This window comes from Alosa sapidissima, chromosome 5 (genome assembly GCF_018492685.1).
Source record: "Alosa sapidissima isolate fAloSap1 chromosome 5, fAloSap1.pri, whole genome shotgun sequence".
NCBI classification, from domain to species: Eukaryota; Metazoa; Chordata; class Actinopteri; order Clupeiformes; family Clupeidae; genus Alosa; species Alosa sapidissima.
In genome coordinates this window covers 36,643,543-36,669,526 of record NC_055961.1, presented here as the reverse complement: position 1 = coordinate 36,669,526, position 25,984 = coordinate 36,643,543, and the positions used below count along the sequence as shown (strand labels likewise).

The window sequence follows — 25,984 nt, the reverse complement described above, 5'->3', positions numbered from 1 at the left end:
AATTTATTATGAAAAGCAGCTAGTTTTCAATAATGTTCTAGGATAATGTGCTAGGATAAAGTGCACAGTTTTTCTTAATTGTTTTTTTAAGAACAACTGTGTACTTTAGATTCAATTTGCAACATAATGTGGCTGTAAACAAGCCTAGGAAATGAGAGCTGCATCTGTACACAATAATCTCTCTGATAATGCAAATACAAGCCATGTGAGTCAACTGATACATCAGGTGGCCATGGAGCATCCATCCAGCGCCAGGCGCACTCACTCCCTGTGCAGAGGAGAGCCAAAGCAGGATAGGAACACACCTGGAGGTAGCTAGATTGGATCCACTCCCTAAATTCCCCCATAGACTCACATCTATCTATGAGCATTTCCAAGATTAGCACAAGATCCACACAGACAAGAGCAGTCCAGCACAGACTCTCTCATAGGCATGCTGTCACACAGTCAGAGAAGCTTTTTCGAAGTTTGCTGCCGACAGTGTCCATTGTTGTCTTATGCAAAACATCACAGTCTGGATAGGACAAACCAGGGGACTTATGCAAATGGCCTATCTATCTGGTGCTGGAGTATACTCAAAAGGTGAATGCTTCTCCACTAACCTAGTTTGGGAAATGTCAAAGTTTCTCTGTAGATGTACAAGATAAAGTGGAAATACACACGTTCATTATCACAGAGAGGATCAAGGAAAGCCTGGAAACAACTAGTCACAATCATCTCTGTGACTTTACAGCAGATTCAAGTCCAGGTAAGTGGCATTCTTTCAGAAATACTTCTAATGCATGTAATACATCTATGCCCTTCTGGTCTTCCATATGTTACTATTGATGTTCTCAGCAAGTTACTGGTTGATTATGCCTCCATGCCCGTGTGTGTGAGTGGCCAGAGAGGTGAGGTCAGACTGTGGCGCTCACTGAGTGGGGATATCCTCCAAACTTATGAATATTACAACAGTGATTATATGAGGGAGTTGATTTGAAAGTTGGACACATTAGAATAACCTCAAGATCATTTTCCTGTGAGCGCTGGCTGAATTGCCCTGTGCCCGCATTAAAGTTGTGATCCAGTAGGAAAATCAGCTGTATTTATCATTACAGATATTAAGATGAGCACAGAGCATGTGGAGGCAGCAGAAACTCAGAATGAACGAGCTGGTAAGGCAGACACAACTCCTTGTTTTACTGTCACGCCCGAGAGCCGCGCTGCTCTTCGCTGAATTCATGTGTTTTTCTGCTCTTCTGTCGGTCCTGATTCTGCCACCAATTTCAAACAGCTTTTCTCATCTGATGCATCTGATGCAGGGGGCCCGTGTCCCACTCAAGGATAAGCAGTGCTTTTGCTCAAAAATACTTTGGTCAAAGTTGAATTGTTGGACATTGTTATTAGCCATGTGTTGGTTGGCACTAATGTAATGGCATGTATGAAATTAATTTAATTGAAACTATAAACTATAAAAATAAACTGGGAAAAGAAAACATCTCTATTGCTAAAACATATATATTTTTCACTCAAGGCATTTTTTAATAGTGGTCCTCAATGTTAATTCTCACATCTTGACAGTTTTGTAAAAAAAAAAAGAAATAAGAACTGTAAAAATTTAACCACAACTTGATTGCTGTTAATAATTTCTGAGCTGGGTAAAGTTGTTTCTGAACTTTTTCTTTGTATGGTTTTGGCAAAAGCCAAGTCCAGGCTTGTTTCTCCATGACACTGGCTCTTAACTCATCAGCCATAGATCACAAGACAATCAATTTGACAGGTGTTCCAATGAACTTGGAAAAGATCTTAAGAATAGATCTGACATGACGTTACAACAGCTGGCCCCAGGGCAGGGAAAGGGCAGATAAGTATGAGGAGCAGAGAACTTGGGGCTGTTTTTGTTTTTGTCTTCTTTTTCTTTTCTTTTTACCGTCTCAGTCTAACAGGATGTCCCTGTCTGTGTTTGTACTGAGCCAACAGCTATACTGAAACGTGCCAGTTATATCCCAAAACTGTTCAATTACATAACATTTGTTGACATACTGAACATTTCTTGGAAAGTCATCCACAGAAACATAACACACCTAAGAAAGTTTTGTGTTTTAAATAGCAAAAAGAAACAAAAACTTAAACTTCAGATATTAGGTTATTGGGTGATATGAAGGGTTGACACACTAGTCTAAGATATTTAAATGTACAGTGTTACACAAATTAACGTCATGTCAAACAAATTAAGTAATGACAAATATAGGTCATAATGTTGAATGGTGAAAGACTAGGGGGTCTACAAGCATTCAAATGCCCAGCCCTTCAAGGGTTGCCAAGGAGACCTGCTCATTTGCATGCAGAGCTCATTTCCATACTGGAAGTTGGGCTCCAGAGCAGAAGGATTTCCATATTGTGGGATGAACAAGCACAGTGCTCACCGCAAACTCACTGGCCCTTCATTTGAATGCCAAATGAGGAAAGATTACCTGGCTAGGCCGACTCTTGAATTCCTCTGTTTTATATTTCATCATTGTATAATTTGTTAAACTTTTTTGATGTGTGTATATATTTTTGATGACTTCATTGTATGCTTCGGCAATTAGTATTATCCTTTCATCCATTGAAAACGCATTTGTATATCCAATACATTCATTTTTTTCCATCTTTTTTTATCTTATTTTTTTACATTTCAGACATTGAACAAAATGGAATTGATTTCACCAGACAAGTAAGTCCAGCCCTTAGCTGAGCATATTTAACTGCTCTCCTTCAGCTGTTTTCCTCTGCGCTTCACTAAGTTAGCCTGAGGGCTATCATATTTACATCCAGATTCTAAGATACTGCTTCCCAGAAAGGTGTAGTAGATACTGGTTATCCTTTTATATCTCCTCTCATTAAAACACAAGATCTAGTGGTTGATGAATGCTATTGACTTATCTTTATAAAAAAACACTTTCTTTATGAAAAGGACACAATACTTTGAGCTGTTTTTCCACTATCTGCACATCAGAAGCATACTACAGCACTTGTATGGAACTTTGAAAAGGGCTCCTAGGTGGGAGGGTAATCCCAGCGTACAGGAAAGGGCCCCAGGCCTGGGGAAACATTTGCATACTGGGCTGCCGGGGGACAGGGAAGGTGTGTGTGTTTGTCAAAGCTTCTATCTCGTTTAACGAGTCTAGCTGCCAACTGATCGAGCAGTCCACACACACACACCTGAGGGCTATCACACCACTCTGCCCACCTGATATTGATTTCCCACCAATGCGTCCCTCAGAAATGGAACAAACCTTTGAGACATTCCATGTCAAGAGTGGTACCACGTCCGTAAATTCATTTCATGTTTCTTTTTCTTCAAACTTCTCTTGGGCTATTACATTATTAAAATAGGTATTCGCCAAAAATCTGAGTGTCATAGCTTTACAACCATATACTGCTCTATATGTACAGTCTATGGTTACAACTGCTGTACAGTCTATGGTTACAACTGTCAAAAGTTTTCCCATTTGTCGCTGCACTCCAAATCTTATATTGTCTAATTTTGGTTTTGCTGGTTGATAACAGCATATACTTTATGTAATTTAAAGCTCTTTTCAACTTCATTCCATTCTTAAAACTGCCACCAACCGTGCAGAAATAGAAAAATAAACTTTTTAAAGCATTGACCTTTTGATGTTTTCGCCACTAACAAAAGTAACACAAATGATCAAAATGCTAAATTGGGCTTTCAGAAACAATCTATGGGTTAGTTCATAATCATCCATCGAGCAATAGGTGAGCATTTTTTGTACGAAGCTACAACAATCAAATGTCCAATGAATACCTATTTTAATAATGCAACTGCCCTATAGAAGTTTGAAGAAAAAACATGAAATTCATTGGTAAAACTTCACATGGACTGTCTCCTTTGCGGTTCAATTACTATTGGCCAGTGGTTCTCAAAGTGTGGGAGCGGGCCCCACTAGTGGGGAATAGAGACATGACAGGTGAGGCGCAAAGAACAGGAGGACATGTGTTCTATTGTGCCTATCTGTAATAATGCCTCTCTGTTTTGACAAGGATCAAGGACAAAGATCATAGATTCAAAACAAAATAGCCACACACAAACAAGAGTCATAAACAGACCAACATATGAATTAAAATAGCATCTGATCCAGCGGACTGAGATGGGAAATGTAATGTGGAACCAAGATGTGAAAAAAAGTATTTTAACGTTACCATGTTGCCGGGTTGATGAGGTCAAGTGGGGCTTGAAAGTTCCCCACCTTAAAAATGGAGGATGACAGAAAAAGTTTGAGAACCACTGCTATAGACTATTCTTTCAGTGCATGCCTATCGGTTTGTTTGTCAGCGGCTCATATTATCTTACATCAATCTCATCATGTCTTATTAACCTGAGTCATCTTCCCGTGTCCAGATCAAAACAGAGGACCTGAATGATTCTCCTCATTCAGCTGTATCACACAAGACATGCCACCTGACGCAAGGCTCCTACCTGCCTGGGGGGTCACTTGCTGGAGTAAGGAACTACTACTCTTAGCAATCCAACACATACAATCCCCTGACAAAATAAAAATATGAATTATTAATGTTATGTTATGAATATAAATAATCTTGGCTTTGTGAGTTGTTAAGTTGTTGTCTGTCCCTCTGCAGGACGTCCACTCTCTACATAGTCTTCCACAGCTGGTTTTGATGCCGGGCTCTCATCTCTCCTCGCCCCCTTCCTTCCTCCTCTCTCAGCCTCAGTCTTCACATCAGGGTCAGTGAACAGCTATGCGCAGAAAGACATGTCACACTTTGTGGGGATGAGGCTATTCCGTAGAATTCCTGACACTGTCTTCATCATTTTTTGATGACAGAACACTCTCGAAAATGCATCTTGCATTTAGTTTAGTGATGCCAGTGTGTTTACATTACACTACGCATACCTTAACTCACAGTCACTAGTCACAGCAACAAGATGACTTGACTTGGGCTATGTCTACACTAGCGGGGTTTTGTTGGAATCCCAAAGCCTTTTGTCAGCAGATCTGTTGTTTACTGTGTGTGTGCTAAAGCTGTGATTGTCCCCGCAGCACTGCTGCAGCCCAACCTGCTGTCCTTACCGTCCCAGTCCCAGGCAGGCCTGCTGCCCCACCAGCCTGGCCTCGCACTCACTCCTCAGGTACAGGTGCACCACAACACCCCCTCACTCCTCAGGTACAGGTGCACCACAACACCCACTCACTCCTCAGGTACAGGTGCACCACAACACCCACTCACTCCTCAGGTACAGGTGCACCACAACACCCCCTCACTCCTCAGGTACAGGTGCACCACAACACCCACTCACTCCTCAGGTACAGGTGCACCACAACACCCACTCACTCCTCAGGTACAGGTACACCACAACACCCACACGCTCTGCTCTTTGGAAGTCCCTTTGGACCTGAATGTATAACTTTGACACACATGCACACATACGTAGTCAATGTAGACCTGCAAACCCTCATGTGATCACACTCTCTCTAACACAGAAAAACACACACATGAACGCATGCATCAATTTGAAGATTGTACTATTTTTTACTAGACGAATTTGTACTATGTGTGGAGAGCATTTACTCACCATCGTTATCTCATTTTTGACGGAGGTGGCGTTTAGAGGGTTTTGCATCTGAACTCTTCAACTACTGTATAAACATAAACATTTGAGTTTTTTTTTTTTTTTTTTGCAAGTCATTCCGGAAGGACACTGTACAGTTTGGGAATTTTCATTAACTGCCATTCAAAACAGCCACTTCAGTAATCAAATGAAACCTTCAACATTATAATCACACTATTTTACAGTCATTGAACACATCCTTTTGTTTTGTTCACCCTTTGATCGTATGCTTTAGCGTGTTAAAGTAACACAAAACAGCAACAAAATAGAAGAATGGTCTTAATGACTGCATAACATAGTGTTAAATTGCAAGGGGACAAAAACAAGTGTAGGAGCATCAAACCAACATTTTCTTTCTGTGAGATGGATTTCTTAATAAAATTGTGTGTCAGAGAACAGTTGTAACTCCAAAGCAGTCATTTACATCTGAGATGTTGCCTTGAGCCAAGTAATGGTAATGTTCTGCTGCCTCCCTCAGGGCATGAGTCGCGCAGGCCTGGCGGGGCCGGCAGTAGATGGCCACCTCGAGATGTCTCACCTGCAGGTCCCCAAGCACACGCACGTGGGCCCTTCGCCGCAGGATGAACCCAATGACCTCGAGGAGCTGGAGCAGTTTGCCAAGTCCTTCAAGCAGAGGAGGATCAAACTGGGCTTCACGCAGGTCAGCGGGCACCAGGGGCTATTGGTCACCTGAAGACAAACACCTTTGGACAGATTACACAGATTACATTTACATTTATTCATTTAGCAGACGCTTTTACCCACATAATATAATATGTCAATTATATTACAGTGGCCAGAGCAACTCAGGGTTAAGTGCCTTGCTCAAGGGCACCACGGTGGAAGTTGGGTATTGAACCCACAACTTTTCAGATTACCATTGGTCATGGTTCTTGGTCATCTTGATGCTTAGTGTGTTCAGTCTAAATAATGTAGTAAGGATCAATCCCTTCTCATTTCAAACTTGCTGAAACAACATAAATAGGCAATTTTGATTCAACCGAAACAGGTATAGTCGTTTTTCCTTCATCTCATCACAACTCATTTGAGGTCTTTCAAATACGCATTTAAATCACAGATACTGAAATTCCGCTGTATTCTACTGGAGTTAAATATGTAAAGCACAGGAGGAAGCCTACTTTACATACGCTTTAAATCACCCTGTGATACCCTGACCTTTATGACCTCATCATGATTCAGTGTGAGCATTTGCATTGCACTCGAGTGTTTCATCTGGACTCTTCTCAGAATGTATGGGGACGCTCCGTTAGACCGTTATTTATGATGAAGTTAGATGCATGCTGTAAATGTGAATGTCAGTAGTTTTGTGTCTAAGGGCTGACTCGTGGGAAATGTCTGTAGTTTTGTGTGTTGGGGCTGACTCGTGGGGAATGTCTGTAGTTTTGTGTGTTGGGGCTGACGCGTGGGGAATGTCTGTAGTTTTGTGTGTTGGGGCTGACTCATGGGGTTTCTCTCTCTCTCCACCTGTAGGGTGACGTGGGGCTGGCCATGGGGAAACTGTATGGGAATGACTTCAGCCAGACCACCATCTCACGCTTCGAGGCGCTCAACCTGAGCTTCAAAAACATGTGCAAGCTGAAGCCGCTGCTGGAGAAGTGGCTGAGTGATGCAGGTGAGTCTGAATGTGTACCTCAGATAAAGCCCCTCAGTGGCAAATCTTTATTTTTCTTCAAGGCATTCTACAGTAAATGCTGGCAGATCAAGAGAGATTGAAGAGCAGTCACTATTTATGCCCTATTTGTGCTTTTTTCCCCTAATGTCATAAAGCGTTTCCAACAGCATTCAAACAAAGCCTTTATAAAAGTGAAAAAAAAAAAAATGGCATGTTTTACTGCAGAAAAAAAATCATCTTCACCTATCAATGACGTAGAAATAGACTGATTGACAGTCCCCTCTGTATCTGCATGAAACTCCCTCAACTTAACGTGTTGTCTTTGCTCAGAGAACTCCCCCTCCGACTCCATCCCCAACCCCAGCACACTGCCCCAGCTCATGGAGGGCTATGGGAGGAAGAGGAAAAAGAGGACGAGTATCGAGACCAACATCAAACTCACCCTGGAGAAGCGCTTTTTAGATGTAGGTGAAATCAACTGATTCTTTTTTGTTTGTTTGTTTTGTTTTGTTTTGTTTTAAGAAAATCCTTTGCAGTGTGATCACTAGATTGGGCCTCTAACATCATTTGAATAAAAAAACAAATTCAAAACATGCGTAGGCACTTCCTGTAGCAAGTAGGCTATAAAAGGCCTTTATTTAATATGACCAGTGTTACATAAGGACTTTAGACACTTACTGCAGGACTGCCGCTGTTTTCTTTCTTTCTTTTTACTCAAGGGATTTCTTTGTTTGTTTTCTGTTTAAGAGGTTGTCACTGTCTGACCATGTAAATATTACCAAGCTAACGTGCCGCTGACCTTGCAGAACCCTAAGCCTAACTCTGAGGAGATTTCACTGATCTCCGAGCAGCTGTCCATGGAGAAGGAGGTGGTGCGTGTCTGGTTCTGCAACCGCCGGCAGAAAGAGAAGAGAATTTACCTCCCAGTGTCCACCTCACCCATAAAACCACACAACTTCAACTCTAGAGTGGTGAGTCTCTCTGAACCTTCAATGTCAGTCAGTACTACAGCTGCAGCTGCGCCCTACTCTACTCCGCTCAACAGAGGTGGAAAAGTCCAGCTTCAAAGAGTACAAGTCCAACCATGTTCTACACTTAACACAGGTGATCTCACCAATTAGCTGCTCCACCTGGCTGAATAGTTGTGCTAATTAGAATCAGCTGGTTTAAGTGAATGGTTGGCACAGATAGGCTACTGTATGTGGTAAGAAGTTTACTTTCTGAAGTTGGGCTTTTCCACCATGACACCAACCTCTTCATCTTGTTCCTATTTCAGCCCACCACTTCCCGGCCTTACAGTCCTCTAGCAACAGGGGGAGGTGAGTCTTGTCCATCATTGCAATTTATGCATTTTGCACCAAAACATAGAACTGTTTATCATGGAGCAGGACACATGTGATGGCAAACAGCCTGATGAAGGGAGAGAGTTGAGAGAGACTCTGGTCTCATGCAGTGGAGCTGATATGTGCATCACTGTTCATGTCTTTCTGTTGTTCCTGTTCACTGAGGCGTGCTGTTTGCTGAGTGTTGCACTAGTATTTGTATCATGGGATGTAATTCATGAAGGGGAATATATAGTGTTTTGGAACTGAATTTCCTCTTCCGGGACCTTTGTTTATACAGGTGATGGGCTTTTTTAAATGCTTCTAGTCAATTAAAGTAAAGGCCTTTTCATTTTCAAACCAACGGAGTGTCTGGACCTGCATTTTTGATGTCAGAATCCTATTTTCCCCTCTTTTCTGGAAAACTAACTTGTTTGTTTATTTCATCATTTCAGTTTCCTCAAGCTCGTCTCCTGGCAGCCCGGGCCGTGGGTCGTCTCCGAGCGGCCTCTCATCTGCGTCCAACCCTCTGACCTCTCAGGGGGTCAATCAGTCCTTCAGCTCTGCAGGGTATGCACACCCAATCGGTTTTCATTTAACGTTAGCAGTCACAATACATTTTACATTTACATTCTCAAGCTACATCAAGCCATGTTGCGACTCCATACTGCCACCTATGACACTGTGTTTGCTGTCTTTTCAGGCCCTGGTATCGTTCGTGGAGTCATGCATCTTATCATCACTAAAAGATCAAGCCAGCTGGACCTTTTGGAACTTGTGGATCAGGTCCTGTCATCGTACATGGAGGCCTTTGCGTTGTTTCACTGCAGTCAAATGGATTTTGGCGATGCATTTTAAATCTCAATCATGAAGACCTTTGTTCACTGAAGTCAAATGGATTTTGACAATGGGGTTTGCAGGGACCACCCTCAGCTCTCCACTCATTGGAAAGTCTCCTGTTTCCTCTTCTGCGCAGTAGGCCTATATTGTGTGGTAAAACAATGTGCCACGTAAACAAGTTTGAGTTCAACATCAGCATTATGTCATTTAATAGAACCAATTCCTCAAGGACATTTGGTGTCTTCCAACCGAGAAGAGGACAGAAGAATGAGCAACCCCTTTGGGAAGAAATGTAAATATATAGCTGCATTGGAGGTCCGTTGACACCAGTGTGTTTACATTATATTTTTTGCTGTTTGTTTATGTTCCTGCTCCTGTGCTTGTTTGTCAGGGGTAAATAGACCCCATACATTGCAGACACATATTTGTGTATATATTTATGCCAAATAGATGTGGACATACTAACATGTGGAGGAATGTGTTATATCTAAGAAGTAGACATAACATTTCCTGAAATTAAAATGTGCTCTCATAAGAAAATCCACATGTAGCACAAGATGTAATTCATTTAAATGACTATATCGTAATGCCTGATTTCAGCAGAATATTTGACACATATTTGAGGTTTGCTTATCATGTTTCCAGTATAATGAAACTGCTCCATAGCCACACACACAACATGTTTGTCCAATGTCTGCAATTACAATTATTCCTCTACTGTCCTCTCTCCACTGTTAGCATGTTAGCCACTCCAGGTGAATTCTAATGAGAGCAACAGATATAGGATTTAATATATTTACATCAGATGAAGGAAAACAAGATATAGATGGCAGGACTTTTAAAACTGGAGAAAATGAGCAATGGTAGAGCAATGTGCCACCAATAAAAAATAAATGTTTTTTTATATATTTATTTAATTTTTTGCTTGTGGTTTTAAATCCAGAGAGAAAATGTTGATAGTAAATTGGGCCTCAAAAGAGGTTGAGGAGAGTGAATGTTAGTACATTTACAACGGACATATATGGAATTTCCATTCAATAAACTGTCCTCTTTTCGTTGTTTGTAAAGAAATGCTGTATAGGCTACTACGCCATTGATGTTGCATGAAATGAGTGAAAATGCTTACCTCTACTGTCATTCTTTATTTAAACTAAATAAAATTCTAATTTGTTGTTGTTATCTTTGAGATGAGTGTATTTAACAGTAATTCTGTCAAGACAACATTCCCCAACAGATTAACATCCAGCCTGACTCATCTTCACTGACCCCAACTAGATTGATGACCGATCTAACTTCTCTGAGCATGTAGCCTCAATTGCAAAATCACATCACAACAACACAACTTCTTGTTCAGGCCATGGTCATCTCCAAGCTGGACTATTGTAATTAACTATTAGCTGGCCTATCTGCTTGTGTAGTAAGATCGTTACAGCTGATTTAGAATGCTGCAGCACGCCTGGTCTTCAATCAGCCAAAGAGGACACATGTAACTCCTCTCCTAGTTACTCTCCATTGGCTCCCTATAGTCTCTATAAATCTCTCACTTTGGCCTATAGAACACTGACTAGATCTGCTCCCTGTTATTTTAATTCAATGATCAAGATGTAGCCTACATCCCCAACCACCCACTGCGGTCTTCTGATGAGTGTCTGTTGTGTCGACCAGTCATAAACGCTAAGTCAAATTCAAGACTCTTTACCTCATGAGTTGAGAATGAGTTGCCCAGTGCTCTCCATTCCTGTGATAGTTTTGGGTTTTTCAAGAGGGGTCTAAAGGCATACTGTACCTATTCAACATGCACTTAGTTTATTAAACACTTATGCGTTATTTGTATATTATAGTATTGTTTATTTTAATTGGGCTGTTGATTAATTTGACATTGTTTTTTATTACTGATATTATCCTTAATGTAGTCTTACCATGATATTGTTATTGTTATTATATTATTGATTGAATGGCCATTATTGTTTATTATTGCTATTTTTCTTCATTTTCATTGTTTATTTCATTAGGCTATTGATTGAATTCATATTGTTGTTTATTATTGCTAATCTCCTTAATGTATTCTGACCAACATTTTAAATTGTTCCCTGTTAAATTTAAGTAGGCTGTTATTTTGTTTTGTGTTTGTATGTCGCTTTGGACAGCGTCTGCCAAATCCGATAACCATGACCAAGACAAGAAGATAATGGCAGTGCAAGTAACGCATCAGGAATAGAACTCTCTCAAAAACTTTACTGACAGGGAACAATCTCAACCAGCCAAGTCTCCTAAATTCAGTTTAACTGAACAAACAGTGGACAAAGGCGGGTGTGTAAAAAAATTACAACTCACAGCACCTTGCCAAACCTGTTTTAGTGTGTACCTCTATAGACGGTGTCAGTGCACTGTGTCTAGGACTCTCTTCCTGCTGTTCCAGTTCCATTTGTGCTCCAATATCATTTTACACCGTTATTTTCCAACAACATACTCAGTTTGGCTCACCTTGGGCAACTATGCTGACCATACTCCTCTTCGTGGGAACACTTTTAAATCACGCCAATGCAGGTTTGTGAGTTTTTTAATTGGATAAAGTGTAATGAAAGGGATTATACCTTCATGTTTTTTGTCATGTTATTGTTATCACATATCTGTAGCTTATCTCAAAAATGGCATAACCCTTTTCATCTGACTTTAGAATACTCTTCAAAATATTTACATTTCCAAATGTAGATTTCGATACAGATGTCCTGAATGAAAAGGATGGGGTTGTATCAGGAATACTGAGCGACTCTGTGCTGCTGCGTCTGCCGCCATGCAGTTTCCAAGGTCAGAATGTGAGCCTGCAATACACAATCAACAACACCGTGGACACCTGTAAGTACAAACATCCCCTTTAAAAAACCTGAAAGGTAGCCTAAATTGCGCATTGCTTAGTTACTGTACAATGTGCATTAAGTAAAATTAATATTAATGTACTGTATCATGCTTAATATATGCAGTGTATTTTTATTATCCCACAGGGACCCTGGAAAACATATTCAGTGTACCCCCATGTGAGAAAACAACTGGGACAGAGGGAAACTCCTTGGTCACAAGGAGGATTGGATACAAAGTGTCAGATCTGGCTAGTGGAACTACATATAGGTACAATTTTCTCTGGAATATTCCAATTGTATTTCATGTTTTAATTACATGGGTAAAAGTTGATGTACCATGTTGCTTCTTTGCCAGATTTCAGTTCCAGATTGGATCAAACAAGAGCAATACTGTGTTAGCTACTACAAAAGCAGGTAATTTAATGCAGTTTTACTCCCATCATTTGTATTATTGTAGGCCTAGGCTCACTGTAGGCTATTACACACTAATAGTGTAATAGTTTCAGCAACATTAAACACAAATAGTTGGCACTATTTAATAACCATGTGGTATCTTATTTACAGGACAGCACTATAGTGGAATAGACACTGGACTTCCAGCCCGGAGTGGAGCCATGGTGGTCATTACTGTGATACTGTCTGTTGCCATGTTCATTCTGATGGTGGCCCTCACCATCACTATCGTCTTATCAAATGATGAGGATTGAAGCAAAACAATTCATTTATAAACATTACACATTGATGCTTTTCTTTCTGTCTATGCATGCGTGCCTGTCCAACTTAAAAATAGGTGTATATGTCTGTGGTGGCAGAATGCTTTATTTTCTAAGTGTCAGTGGTTCAATTTTGGTTCCCAATAAAGCAAAACAACATAATAATCTGATGCAGCAGGTTATTATATGTAGAGTTACTATGAGAGACTAGCTTTTACTGTTGATATAGCAGCCAGGGCAGCCAGGGCTGATCTCTGGCTTGGTCGAATTCATTTTTGTCTGGTTTTTTGCTTCCCCCAACACGGCGTGACCCTAAGGGAAACAATTTTGGGGTTTAAAATGGCCGGATTTTTCCTTTAAGTTAAAGTACAGAAGTACTTGCTTTTAAAAATACTTAAGTATTCAGAAGTACAAGTATTTTTTCTTTTTAATGTAATGTTTATTTGGTCTTTAATAGGACTTGAACAGACCTTTAGTTCCTTAAATCCAACAAAAACATTTAACCTATTTTTATAACTTTGCAACTGTTCACATATGCAATAATATAATTTAAATAATTATTCATTCTCTGTTCACAAATCTAAAACATTTTCACTACCGAATATAAAACCAGATAACTCAGTTTATTTATCGTTTATTGATGTATTGTAAGATAAAGAGCTATGTGGTGAGTGTCAAGTGATTGTTTAATTTAATTTCAATTTCACAATCATGGATGACAGCCTGGTTAAAACCAGATGACTTCTCAAAAATCAATTGCGAACAGGTTCGCCTGGGTTCTCCCAGGCTACATGAAGGATGTTCTGATGAAGAATCTGTTGTCACCATCATTATCACAGCCAATTCAGCCACGTTCAAATTAAACTACTAAAAAAAATGAACTTGATGGTCTATCGCATTATTGAATTTAAATAATCATATGTGGTTAAAAGTAAAGAGTAGGCCTACTTCATGCTCATATTTCAAATGTAGTGGAGTCAAAAGTACAGTATTTGTCTTTCAAACATAGTGGAGTTAAAGTCACAAGTTTCCAAAAATATGAATAGGCTACTCAAGTAAACCACAGATAGGCTCTATAGGCTACTCAAAAATCATACTTAAGTAAAGTAATCAAGTAAATGATAAAACCCCTGATGACAACTACAGTTAGAATGGCTGAACATTTAAATAGTTGGATAGTTTAAATAGTTAAAATTGTGAATTATTGTAGTGAGGACTTTTATTTTGAAAAAGTTGTGAGCAGAGGAAACAGTTGAACAGGATCTGTAGTCTTAAGAGAGCCAGATTGTAGGCTATGGCTAAAACATAGTTGAAAAGTTGAATGTAGATAGTGTAATGGATGTAGACAGAAAGTATAATGGATGTTGATAGGCATATTATTTAATGGATGTTGATAGATAGATAGATAGATAGATAGATAGATAGATTGATTGATTGATTGATTGATTGATTGATTGATTGATAGATAGATAGATAGATAGACAGATAGATAGATAGATAGATAGATAGATACTTTATTGATCCCCAGGGGAAATTCAAGATAGTTTAATGGGTGGATGAGTGAATGGTTTGAAGAAGATGGATGGATAGAAAGTTGGATGGAATGTGCCTTATCCTTGTAGAATGGAGAGACACAGAGATAATTGGCCTAGATGAGCAGAAAGCAATTGATACAGGTGCAATCAGTTTAATTGGCTCTTTGAGGGGGGCCTAGTTGAGCAGCTGGCAATTGATACAGGTGCACATCAGTTTATAGTTAATACACTCTTAAAACAAATGTGTTGAAAACAACACAGCTTGCATTGTTTTCAACACATCTCTGTGTCTAGATAGGGACAACACAGTTTGTGTTGTTTCCTTTTTTTATTTGTTACACAATATGTGTTGAAAATAACACAACTTTTGTTGAAAACAACACAACTTGCATCATTTTTTAACACATGTCTGTGTCCAGACAGGGATAACACATTCGTTTTAAGAGCGTAGCCTATCTCAAAAGTATAGTATAAGTATAAGTATATGTACATATACTCTTTTGATCCCATGGGGGAAATTTGGTCTCTGCATTTATCCCAATCCGTGAATTAGTGAAACACACTCAGCACACAGTGAGGTGAAGCACACCCGGCGCAGTGAGCTGCCCGCAACAACAGCAGCGCTCAGGGAGCAGTGAGGGGTTAGGTGCCTTGCTCAAGGGCACTTCAGCCATAGGCAACCTACTGGTCGGGGTTCAAATCGGCAACCCTCCGGTTACAAGTCCGAAGTGCTAACCAGTAAGGCCACGGCTGCCCCATAAAAGACTAAAAATAAAATTTTACAAAAAGTAGGCCTATAAAGTTTACAAAAATGAAAAATACAATTTGGATAATAGAACATTTTTCATGCACTGTAATAAGAAGCCTAGTGATAACAATAGGCTACATTGCATTTTCATGTAGGCCTACTGCAATTAAATGAAGGTCTAAAATAAATGTAAACTGGACCCCAGGGTTTCCATAAAATGAACTCCGCTCAAAATGGTTAGCTTGGCCGATAAGAACAACTTCCAAGCCTGACGATGGCGGTAGTGAAGATTTCAGTTTACTATCACTCTTGCGCGCAACGTCACAAATTAACCGGAACAAGAGGTGTTGTTTCCTCCTTGGCTGATGTCAGAGGTTCCAGTAGACTTGGGCTTATTAGAGGAAAAGAAGGATGTTGAAGTGGATCATTACAGGGTCCAGAGTTAGTTACATTGCGAGCAAATATAAAGAAACAGTCATTTTATATACTGATGCATCTAAGCAGACTGATAGGAAAATGGAAGTTGCTTATGTTATCCCTCAATTAAGCATTGAATCTGGAACGAGAATCAATGATGATTTAGCTGTATACACAGCAGAAATTATAGGAATATGGATTGTGGGTAGAGAGCAATAGAAGCAAGCTGTGATTGCGTCAGACTCTAGCTCAGCTTTAATAAGCCTTAAACGTTTTCACTTTGAGTCTAGACATAGTATATGAAATAATGCAATTAGCCAACAATATGCTTAAGTCTAGTATCAGTACTACATTTATATGGGTACCAGCTCATATAGGTGTAGGAGGTAATGAATTAGCAGATAAATGTGCGAAGAAAGCAGCAGGGAAGTCTGATATAGAGATGAATATTAAATACAGCAAAGCTGAAGTCCTGCATAGTATTCAAGGAAAGGTGGGGAAGAGCAGGAATACATGCAGAATTAAGCAAGAAGAAGATGTGGCATCCAGAATGAGGCTAGGACATACAGGATTAAATAGAACATTGTTTACCATGAAAAAGCATGTTGATGGAATGTGTGAATATTGCAATAGTCAAGAGACCATAGAGCATGTAATTATGTATTGTCCTGAGTACCATCAAGCCAGACAAAGATTGATCTCACAACTTGGTGAAATCCAAATGACATTAAATATGAATGATATACTGCAAAGAGAATCAAATGAAGTTTGTTTTTCTTTTTTGTTTTCTTTTTTGAAGGTAACTGGTTTATTGAAAAGAATTTAGGAAAGTGTAGGTTGACCATTTGATCCACACTCCAGTCCAGATGGTGGCGGTAATGCACCAAAAAGCTGGTTGCCAACCGCCATATAAAAAAGAAGAAGAAGAAGAGGTGTTGTTGCTGCTAGACATTCTCTGGCTGCTGCAAAACCAAATGATGTCGCCACATTGAAATGATGTGCAATAACAGATAACGTTAGAGTTGGCAGATAAAATGGGCGCATTTTATTGTGCTGTATGCAGACAGACCGATTTCACTGGCAGAGGGCACGTCTTTGGGAAAAGTCATCAAGCTAAACTAAAAGTGGTCCTCGTGAAGTTCTTGGAAAAGGTAACGTTGTCAGTTAGGCTTAAGTTAGGCTCCTTACATATGATGGATTCGCTGGGTAAAAGAAATGAACCCACACCAGTCTTAGGCTTTAGTATGTCTTGTGATAGCAACACGGCAAACATAATTCACCTAATGCCGTTAGCAGTCATCATCACTGCTGCAGTGCAGAAGGCTACATTTTGATGATAGGCTGTCAGGTTTCTTAATTGTGAAATTACTCTGAACATATTTGTCATGCACTTCGTTTTCTAACGGAAGGTGAAAGAAGCGAGGCGGACCATCAAGGTCCCTCAAGTGGAGAAGTTTTCCAGTACTAAACACCACTGCAACTTCTGGTGTTACTGCTGTGAGCTCGAGGTGCCAAAACATGTTACAAATGGAAATCTCACCGTGTTGTTCGGCGGTTTGCTGGAGCACATGAGCACGTAAGCGTATCTGTTGATCTGAAATGTTTTATTAAGATTGGAAATCGCATTGAGAAGTTTATATAAGTTGGTATAAAGCTGCCTTGTCTTTCCTCAGTCCAGAGCACCGAAAAAATACACTCAAGTTTTGGTGGCAGAATAAAGCTGACTCGAAGCTCAGGGAGAAATGTATCATTCCCTCAGAGGACATTGATAGGTAAATTCATGATGCCTGACTGCTTGTCCTCATAAGTAAACTAACTGCTGGTCTCAGACAGATATATTTATATATCAATGTTTCTCTCAGGTTTAAGGAAGAGGTTGCCAAGGCTCTTGAAAACTTTGAGGAGAAAGAGGATGTTCACATCAAAGAGGTAAACTGAGCACTGATGTGGGGTTTATGAATGAGTCGTATGCATTTTTTGAGCTACTTCTGGTGATGCTTACATTGTGTGTTTACCCCTGTTCTTTCACAGCAAGCAGCCATTATAAGAGGCCAGGAGCAACACCGCTGTGAGGTTCTTCATGCGGTCATAGAGGTTTGTTTTTCCAGGATTCCACAACAGTATCCACATCATAAGGGGTGTTGTGTGTTCATATGTGTCATGGAATGCGATCTGTAGAATATCAACCCTGTGAGTGTGAGATCGATCTATTATTCTTTTGTGAATGCTGGATCTGGAAAAGAGGTTTTCTAGAATGCAGTATGGTAGGATCTTGCAAACCATTGTTGACTTTTCCTGAATAAAACCTAGTGTGACCCAGAACTGGAGCAATCCACTGAGCAAGCCCAACAGGATTCTGAGACCTTGGGAAGGTAAGGACACAAGACTCTAGGTTACTTTATCAATACTTTGTGTTAAGCTTAATGATAATGTAATGTAATGAAATGAAATGAGTGGCGTTCCAAAGTCACATGCACATATTTGCAACGCCCTCATGGGCAGAACAAGCACACCCTCTGAATCCCATGGGTTTTGATTGGTCAAGAAGCTCTTATTCAAGGTCTCAAGGGCAGAACATCCAGCCAGGGCCCAGCTGGGTTGGTCCAGTGGTGGAGAGTCGGTGGAGCGGTACAGAGAGCAGCTTGACTTTCATCGGCTATCAGGTAGATCTCTCTTAGTGAGTTTGTGTTACAGTACGTAGGTGTTTAAGAAGTGTATTAGAAAAGTCAATGCCATTATTTCTTATTTTTTCCCAGGACTCCTCGGGCAGTGGAAATGTCCACACAGGTGAGGATGACATCATAAAGGCTGTGGAGACTGTCTGTGATCTGTTAAAAATCATTTGATAAAATCCTAACCTTCTATAGACCCTTTCAACAATAAAAACAAAAACAATGCTTGAACGTTCTATTTGGGCCCCAATCTACTTCCTCTGCATTAAGATAACATATGGAATGTTAAAAAGGAAGTCTTGTGGGGCCAACTATGATGCTGATAATGGAACTCTCTTGAAAGGGTCTATACGTGAAGGTAGCACGCACACAGATCTTCAGGACAAAGTTGGCCAATATCTGAATGACAAATACTGTAGACTGCATTTGTATAGCGCTTTTCTATTCAATGAAACACTGAAAGCATTTTACAAGACTCATACATGCATGCAAGAGTTGTCTAGCGGAAGTACACTTCAGTTTTTTGCCATGTAAAACAAGCATGCTAATCTTAATAATAACTTTGGGTATTGAATGATAGAAACGAGTTCACAAGCACCACAATCATATACCGGAAAGGTCCATCCTGTCAAAGATTTTATCAATTGATAAAACTTTGGCTTTCCTTGTAGGAGCCGTTCCCCCGTGGATGCAAGAGGATCCTCAGGAGGGTCGCTCAGAGACGACAGTTCAGGACATCGGGCCATCGCTACAAGACTTCTTGAAGCAAAGTAAACCTTTACTGACTTATTTCATGCCCTGTTTACGTGGCAGATTAACCCAATTATCCTTCTTTGAATGTCATACTTACACCACCAACAACTTTTCTCGCCCTCTCTAGAAGAGCAAGACAAGCTAAAGAAACTTCCACCAAATCGGGTTGGAGCCAATTTTGACCACAGTTCACACACAGATCCTAACTGGCTACCATCTTTTGGTCGCGTGTGGAACAATGGTAGACGATGGCAGTCCAGGTTGGGAAACCTTTCCAGTTCCTCACTGTATTGTTTTAAAGGAATGTGATGGTGATTGATTGAGTGATCTGCTTGTCTTCTCTCTCTCAGGCATCAGTTTCGAGAGGAGGAGGGGACGGCAGGCCGGCGAAAGAGAAAGGGCGGCCTTTGGGGGAAAGGTGGCAAGAGGGCAAACAAGTCAAACGACACCGACACTAACTCCCAGTAATGCGGAGTTGTTCAGTAAATGTATGCCCCCCAGTGGCTTAAAATCCATTTGTTTATAGTGTATAGTGTCATTATGATCCAAGCATATGAGGTCAAGATTCCTCATCTGTCTTACTTACTGGATTATTGTTTTGGTTATTAGATACTCATTACTTTTTGAAATTATTCATATGAAATCATACTGTACCTGCAGTGTTTTTTTTTTTTAGTTAGTGATGTCTAGGCATCAGTTTTATTGTATTTTTTCTAAAGAATGTAATGTTATGCAGTGGCAGTGTTCATTCAGATCAATCTTGAGATGAAGTGAAGAAAAAGAGGACACAAGTCTGGTTTATGTTTGACATTGTATCAGTTTCAAATTTAATAGAATCTCTCAACTAAAAGTTATTAATGATTTCAACAGAAAGCCAAAGATCATAATAGTGTTCTTCATAAAATATAATACCTCATGAACATCTAGACAAAATAATAAAAATACAGGTAACATTAATATTTAGGGAATACCTTGCAGTCTTTTTTTCATCTTAGTAGTTTATGTTAAAACAATACATAAGGTGTAGAAAGCAGAAGAGCCACATTCAAGGACTCTTCTGGTGAGAGATGGCAGTGTTCATAATTACAATTTTACATTTAAAATAAACCATACACCATCATTTCATAAGCTCTGGTGTTTGTTTCTTCATATATGAAATCCAATAACTCGTGGTTGAACAGGTCCTGCAAATATGGGGACTTTTGCATGTTCGGCCAACACCGTTTCAATGTTTGTACACGTTTTTACAGATTTTTTGTTTGTCCTCGCCTGTGAAGGTGAAGAGATCTTCAGTAGCTTCAATTCCAAAGGATGCTGTGGCGAAGGATTCGTTGCCTCCAAAACACAGCTAACAAGCCATTTGTGTTGAGAAAGAGAAAAATGCATTGCTCCACAGCATGTTATCAGCAGAATCTGTCTGTCCGTCTACAAGGTGAACATTACTTTCAACATACCTGATGAAAAATGTTGAAATGGTGCCAGTCACATTCTAATCTGACTACTCTGTGCTGATAGCCTATTTTGGATATCCTTTTTAAGAATAAGAAGAAATCAATCATGAAACTCTGTGTGGAGCTTGAGCGTCACTATCCTCTATTCATTGGGCACTACTTGAGACGTTGTGTACCTTTGGGAAAACCCAACAATTCAGAATGCTGTTCTGCACATCTGACTGAAATAAGAGTAGTCAACATGTTCGGTCATTAAAAGCAGAGTCTGCGATTTTGGTTAAAGGCTGACATTTAAGTCAACAGCCAATCAAATTACAACGCTCACATAATATGTTTGTTTCACAATTGTTGCGACGGGATTGAACAGATCGCTAGCGAAGCATGCGGAACATGCGCTGAATTTGACAGAAATTGTATTGGCCTAAAATCGCCTTTACCTCCCTTTACCTGATTCAAGATGAGTTTAGACAGTAGCCTATGCAAGGTAGGCTTGAACACATGCTGACCAAGAGCGAGAAACACTGCTGTAAATGCATTAGGCCTACCTGAACAACCATCTCCGCTGTAACATCCCAATAACTATTACCACATCAAATGAGCACATTGTCTTCCTTAATTCCTGTGTTTACAATTCAGTGATTGATGGTTATTGAGGCCGAGGAGAGATATATGATCGTGTCTTATCAAAGGCTTTTTGTGGTGGAAAGAGGCCATTTATTACAGCTCCACTCGCACCCAAACCTTTTCTTCCTAGGCATGATATTGTGCTCAATAACAAAACATTAACATTCAAGGTATTTCATGTGGAAAAGGGCAGATTAGGTCACCATACATACAGTGCAGCATGCATGACAATATGGATAAAGATTGTTAACATAATCCTCATGAATGTGTTATGCTGTGCTTATTAAGTTGTTACGTAGTCCTTATAAAGGACAGACTACAAAAGGAGTTACCCAATTCTAGCGAGACGTGATATAGACACAACTGAGGTCATATTTGAAAAACAATTAACTCCTGACCTCTTTTTTTCAGTTCAATATGAAATCTGGGACAGCATTATTCAGCATTTTGTTTCTGATTTGGCCTTGTAACAAGTCTTTATATCAGTGACGAATTCATAACTTTCTGAAGATTTCCCTTTCATGTCAACAGAGGCCCTGTTGAAACTCTCTACACCATTGGAGAGAGGGATCAGCGATGTGAACAGGCCCAAGGAATGGCAGAATAGACTAGAGACCATGGAGCACAACAGTCTTCTCCCTATGTGCTAATACAGCTGGTTCAAATAAAATGGGAGAAGTCTCCTGAAAATCACCAGTGAGTTTAGGCATCAGGAAATCTCAACATTCACATCAATTCCAATAAATATAACCCCAAGATCTCTGAGAAAGCAGGCTACGCCGAGTAACTTGAATTGGTAGATGTGCACAGAAGATGCTCGCAGGATGCGCTCCTCTGTTTGAGTGGAGGATCTGGGAGGAAGAGCGGAGGGGAGTTGGAGAGGACGTGTGACGCACTACACTGCCATCTTCCGTGGCTACCTCCTCCAAGCGGACTGTGTCCATGTCAGTGTGTTAACACAGGGGAGAGGGGGGAGGGCACGCTGGAGAGGAGTGTCCACCACACACACCCCCGACCTCCCACGCTTGTCTTTCCAGCCAAGAGCAGAGGAGCGTCTCCCTGAATCACTAACTCTGGTCTAAAAGAGGAGAGAAGAACAAAGCGGGTTTGCGTAAAAAAACAATGCTCTCAGCCAGAACTGAAACATAAGCTCATCTTAAGAAATGACAGAGACAATCTCCCTTTGGTAGGGAAAAAAATAATTTGGTAAATGCTTAAAAAGTCTGCACACTTCTCCAATATTTGACTTTTTTAGAAAAGTACCTTTGCTCTCCACTGTGTCAGTAGCTGCTTCGGCGAGGCTTTGGCGAAGTTCGTGATACTTTATCTCCACCTCCTGCAAAACAAGTTTTAGAAACAAGCTTGTTGGGCAAAGGCAGGGAATGGAACAGATAGAACAGCTGATGGACAGATGAACCAATTCAACTCCAAGAGCCTCAAAGCTGGAAATACAGGGTGGCCCAAACCTTGAGGTGTTGCAGGTTGGCCTGGAGCAGGCGGATGTGGGTCATGACCTGCCGGCTGAGGTTGGGTACGCCTGTTGTCTGTGACGATGAGAGGAGCTTCGTCACATCAACATCCGAGTCGGCCCCTTGGATGTCATCGTCAGTGCTGCTCTCCTCAAAACCCCCGTATCCCTCTAGGAGAAGAGCTATCACAAGCATGACATTTTTGTCATTTGGATGAGCATTTATTGATCATCTGAATTGTACGACTTAATTGTAATAAAAAAAATTGGGGCTAACGGTTTTATCGTCTCTCTTTAATTTATGACCACAGTATAGAATGCCTCATCATAGTTTAATAATGCACATACATGAACATCTTTTCAAAAAGAGCCTGCTATGGGCATTTAACACTAGAATAAAAATCACATTGAAGCTGCAATGGCAGAGCAACTCGCTAGAGTTTAAATTAAGATTCTGGATTTAACTCACTTTACTGAAACAGTTTCACAATTAAACGGCGGCTTTTGTTCCTAAAGTTCAGCTGATGAAATCAGCCTCTGGCTATGCCCAGGTCACTGAATTCAGATCAGCCTACCCTAATAAAAGCATGAGTCCAACAAATATATACATACTGTATGAACAGAGATAGAAGATTCTCTCACCGTATTCGGGCGTCTCAAATAGGGCTGTGTTGGTAGACGGCAACTCTGCGGCTGCTTGCGAGGACGCTGTCCTCTCAGAGCTGTTCTCTGCAGGTGGTGCTGGGCCCCCGTTGTCCTTGGGGCCTGGCGGAGGTGCGGACATGTCTGTGCGCTCCTCTGCCCCCTCGGCCCGCTCCCCCTCCTCAGCACTCATGTGGGTGATGAGAAGCTGCCGCAGCGCTGCCACTGCAGGATGGACAGAAGGGCCAGCGGCCACGTCAGCACACACAGGTGTGGGATTGCTAACACATGCTCTGCTTCTGCTGTGTTCATAGCAATGTTTTCGCTGAAGCTTAGGTCAGCAACTGCACATAATGACTCCTTCTAATAAAATATTGTGATAAGAATTAATAAATGTAAATCTAAATATACATGTATGTAAACCTATTGGAGACAAAAGGCATTAGTCCCTTTTTCGGGACCAATGTATTATTTCTCACAGAGATAAATAATGGCTTGTGTTTGCTGTGCTATCTAACTCAACCAGCAGGGGGCATACTCACATGTTTTTAGGGCCTCATCAGCTCTGGAGGAGGGAAAGCCAAAGGCCTCAGGCTCCTCATCGTCCAGAACAACCGGCGGACATGACCCAGGCTTGATGAAGGCCTCTTTGTCAGCTAAGTCAGTGTCTAGGAATGGCCCCTCTTCCTCCAGTGGCACTGTTAGTGACTCCTCTTCCTCCTCCTCATCTTCTGACTTACTGCTCTCAAAGGGGTTGGACCCAGGAGGAGGCGTGTCCAGAACCCCCTGGGTGGATGCTACGTCTTTTTCTGTGACGCATGAGGAGTAAGAGTGGGCAGGCATGAAACATTAACAATCTCTACTATGCCAAAGACAGACAGTAACAGAGACTTACAGGACCAATCACATCTATTACAACTATGTCAACATACAGTACATACTAAACGTATTCTCATGAGACAAATGAAACAAGCAGAACAGAAGAGGGCTCAAGGCCAGCAGATGGAGTGGTTTACCTGGGGACTGGATGCTGCCGGTCGAGATGCGGTCGGAATCTTTGTTGAGTTTCTGAACGCCAGCGGAGTTGATCATCTCCACAGTCTCGCGGTCACCACTGGGGGACCAGTCACAAAATCATGCATCAAATTTTACATATGCAATCATTTTATTTTCAGTATGCGTTAGAGATGGTTATAGACATATTGATTATTAGGTACACAAAGTACCCTTTTCCAGGCATCGAGTCCTGCAAAGATGCTTAAAATTGACTGCATTCACAGTTAATGTCTGTTTCACACTGGTGCATTATCATGTCAATTAAAATCATGACAGTCAATCATGTTTTTGTCTTCTACAAGGGAACTCATTAGTCCATATTGAAACGTGCACGTGAGATTAATGTGTCAAACTGCCTGCTACGCAAGACTCGCCACAACCAATAGAAGTCCAAATCAGATACTGTATTAGTTAGAGAGGACCACCACAGCAACTAGTAGATGCAGACACTCACTCGGTCTGGGGTAGAGGTATGATGTTGTGCTGCTTCATCTTCATGGAGTCTGCCCTCTGGGTGATGAGACACTGCCACCTGCAGGTAGAGCAGAGCACAGCAGGATGAGCACTCACAGGATTGAGGATCGTGTACTATCAGCAAAGTCCTGATATGCAAGTCCCCCCATTTGGCAGCCATCTTGGTAACGCACTTTGGGCAGTGAATGGGGAAGCATACAGGAAGAGGTGGGATATATGTGTAGACAACTGCCATATTGGCATTACAAACTAAGCTCATGCATTTCTATGGAGGATTCTTTAAGTGCTGTGGCTGATATCAGTCGTTGAGAAGCAGCACAGGTGAGCAGAGTGCTAGCGAGCTGTGGCACTTTACTGTATGGGATGGGTGCACTACTGGTGCACTACTGACACTCACGTTCTCTGCTCAGACACGGTCTGTGCCATCAGCTCATAGATCTGGGCACCGCTGTCCGACATGGACAACACGAAGAAGGACTTGTTGTCTGTCAAATGAAAAGTTACAGTATTATTTGACTTAATAGAACTTTCGGAAACAAATAATAATACAAAAAAACCTCCATGTGATTCCCCCTTCCCACCACCTTGTCATGCACATTAGTGTTCTAATTCTAATTGTGTGGTTGCGGCGTGAGCTGCTCTGACCTGTGGCGACGGAGCGCACCAGCACGGTGCTGAGCTTGATGATGGGGCTGAAGATGTGCTTGGTGTCGGCCGTGCCGGCCAGGTTCTTGCTGTGGCACTTGAGGATGAGCCGCTCGTCCTGCCTCTGCAGCAGCACCAGGATGTCCTCCAGCAGCAGCGTGTACAGCTCTGCACACACGGACACGGACACACACACACACGGACACACACGGACATGGACACACACGGACACACACACACACACACACACGGACACACACACACACACACACACGGACACACACACACACACACACACACACACACACTCAGTAACAGGGACAGGCAGTGACCCACCTCAGTATTCACTGCATGAGACTGTTTTGCTCCATATTTTTGTCGGTTCCTGTTCTTTTCTATGTGTGTTGATTTATTTAACATAGGATGTACAACAATGTAATGTAAATGAAAAGAATTGGTGTAAAAATAGATGTTTCATACTTCATATATTTGCTCCTACGGTGTATATAAACAAATCAC

The 25,984-nt window shown here is 41.1% G+C and overlaps 4 protein-coding genes across 6 annotated transcripts in view; 3 read left to right on the top strand and 1 right to left on the bottom strand.

Annotated features, from left to right (window-relative positions):
- The first annotated feature begins 307 nt into the window (after nt 1-307).
- Nucleotides 308-10,595, top strand: pou2f3 (POU class 2 homeobox 3). The gene is made up of 13 exons (XM_042091374.1): nt 308-748; nt 1,098-1,154; nt 2,661-2,695; nt 4,385-4,486; nt 4,624-4,729; nt 5,046-5,134; nt 6,093-6,275; nt 7,106-7,247; nt 7,578-7,711; nt 8,054-8,218; nt 8,524-8,566; nt 9,025-9,139; nt 9,273-10,595. The coding sequence occupies exons 2-13, from the start codon at nt 1,106-1,108 to the stop codon at nt 9,313-9,315; spliced, it is 1,206 nt and encodes a 401-aa protein (XP_041947308.1). The 5' UTR covers nt 308-748; nt 1,098-1,105; the 3' UTR covers nt 9,316-10,595.
- A 1,184-nt stretch (nt 10,596-11,779) lies between these two features.
- On the top strand, nt 11,780-13,017 carry zgc:194948 (uncharacterized protein LOC796981 homolog). The gene is made up of 5 exons (XM_042091427.1): nt 11,780-11,956; nt 12,122-12,265; nt 12,412-12,535; nt 12,623-12,681; nt 12,832-13,017. Exons 1-5 carry the CDS (start codon nt 11,905-11,907, stop codon nt 12,972-12,974), a joined length of 522 nt encoding a protein of 173 aa, XP_041947361.1. The 5' UTR covers nt 11,780-11,904; the 3' UTR covers nt 12,975-13,017.
- Nucleotides 13,018-16,563: 3,546 nt separating this feature from the next.
- On the top strand, nt 16,564-20,233 carry cenatac (centrosomal AT-AC splicing factor). Of its 2 annotated transcripts, none has more exons than XM_042091398.1 (11): nt 16,564-16,831; nt 17,090-17,256; nt 17,354-17,452; nt 17,543-17,609; nt 17,712-17,774; nt 17,991-18,052; nt 18,229-18,343; nt 18,437-18,467; nt 19,024-19,122; nt 19,233-19,365; nt 19,456-20,233. In XM_042091398.1, exons 1-11 carry the CDS (start codon nt 16,715-16,717, stop codon nt 19,571-19,573), a joined length of 1,071 nt encoding a protein of 356 aa, XP_041947332.1. In that variant the 5' UTR covers nt 16,564-16,714; the 3' UTR covers nt 19,574-20,233. The 2 variants fall into 2 exon arrangements, with proteins under 2 accessions (XP_041947332.1, XP_041947331.1); XM_042091397.1 differs by having other exon boundaries at nt 16,566-16,831; nt 18,226-18,343.
- arhgef12b (Rho guanine nucleotide exchange factor (GEF) 12b) overlaps nt 19,903-25,984 on the bottom strand; it is a 50,318-nt gene continuing 44,236 nt past the window's right edge. For both annotated transcript variants that reach the window (XM_042091276.1, XM_042091277.1), the window contains 9 exons: nt 25,466-25,633; nt 25,218-25,305; nt 24,801-24,878; nt 24,307-24,404; nt 23,833-24,099; nt 23,291-23,515; nt 22,647-22,831; nt 22,444-22,516; nt 19,903-22,258 (listed from right to left, as the gene is read on the bottom strand). In XM_042091276.1, coding sequence (XP_041947210.1) covers nt 22,248-22,258; nt 22,444-22,516; nt 22,647-22,831; nt 23,291-23,515; nt 23,833-24,099; nt 24,307-24,404; nt 24,801-24,878; nt 25,218-25,305; nt 25,466-25,633 — 1,193 coding nt within the window. In that variant the 3' untranslated portion in view covers nt 19,903-22,247. The remainder of the gene's footprint in view (nt 22,259-22,443; nt 22,517-22,646; nt 22,832-23,290; nt 23,516-23,832; nt 24,100-24,306; nt 24,405-24,800; nt 24,879-25,217; nt 25,306-25,465; nt 25,634-25,984) is intronic.

What these genes read in the sequence shown, in the direction of transcription:
- pou2f3 (XM_042091374.1), top strand. Translation starts at nt 1,106, where the DNA reads ATGAGCACAGAGCATGTGGAGGCAGCAGAAACTCAGAATGAACGAGCT. An exon ending in ACAACTTCAACTCTAGAGTG is followed by an intron (nt 8,219 to 8,523) that starts GTGAGTCTCTCT and finishes TTCCTATTTCAG; the next exon opens with CCCACCACTTCCCGGCCTTA. An exon ending in TCCTCTAGCAACAGGGGGAG is followed by an intron (nt 8,567 to 9,024) that starts GTGAGTCTTGTC and finishes TCATCATTTCAG; the next exon opens with TTTCCTCAAGCTCGTCTCCT.
- zgc:194948 (XM_042091427.1), top strand. Translation starts at nt 11,905, where the DNA reads ATGCTGACCATACTCCTCTTCGTGGGAACACTTTTAAATCACGCCAAT. An exon ending in TTTAAATCACGCCAATGCAG is followed by an intron (nt 11,957 to 12,121) that starts GTTTGTGAGTTT and finishes TTCCAAATGTAG; the next exon opens with ATTTCGATACAGATGTCCTG. An exon ending in GTTAGCTACTACAAAAGCAG is followed by an intron (nt 12,682 to 12,831) that starts GTAATTTAATGC and finishes TCTTATTTACAG; the next exon opens with GACAGCACTATAGTGGAATA.
- cenatac (XM_042091397.1), top strand. Translation starts at nt 16,715, where the DNA reads ATGGGCGCATTTTATTGTGCTGTATGCAGACAGACCGATTTCACTGGC. An exon ending in CCCTCAGAGGACATTGATAG is followed by an intron (nt 17,453 to 17,542) that starts GTAAATTCATGA and finishes TGTTTCTCTCAG; the next exon opens with GTTTAAGGAAGAGGTTGCCA. An exon ending in TTCTTCATGCGGTCATAGAG is followed by an intron (nt 17,775 to 17,990) that starts GTTTGTTTTTCC and finishes AATAAAACCTAG; the next exon opens with TGTGACCCAGAACTGGAGCA.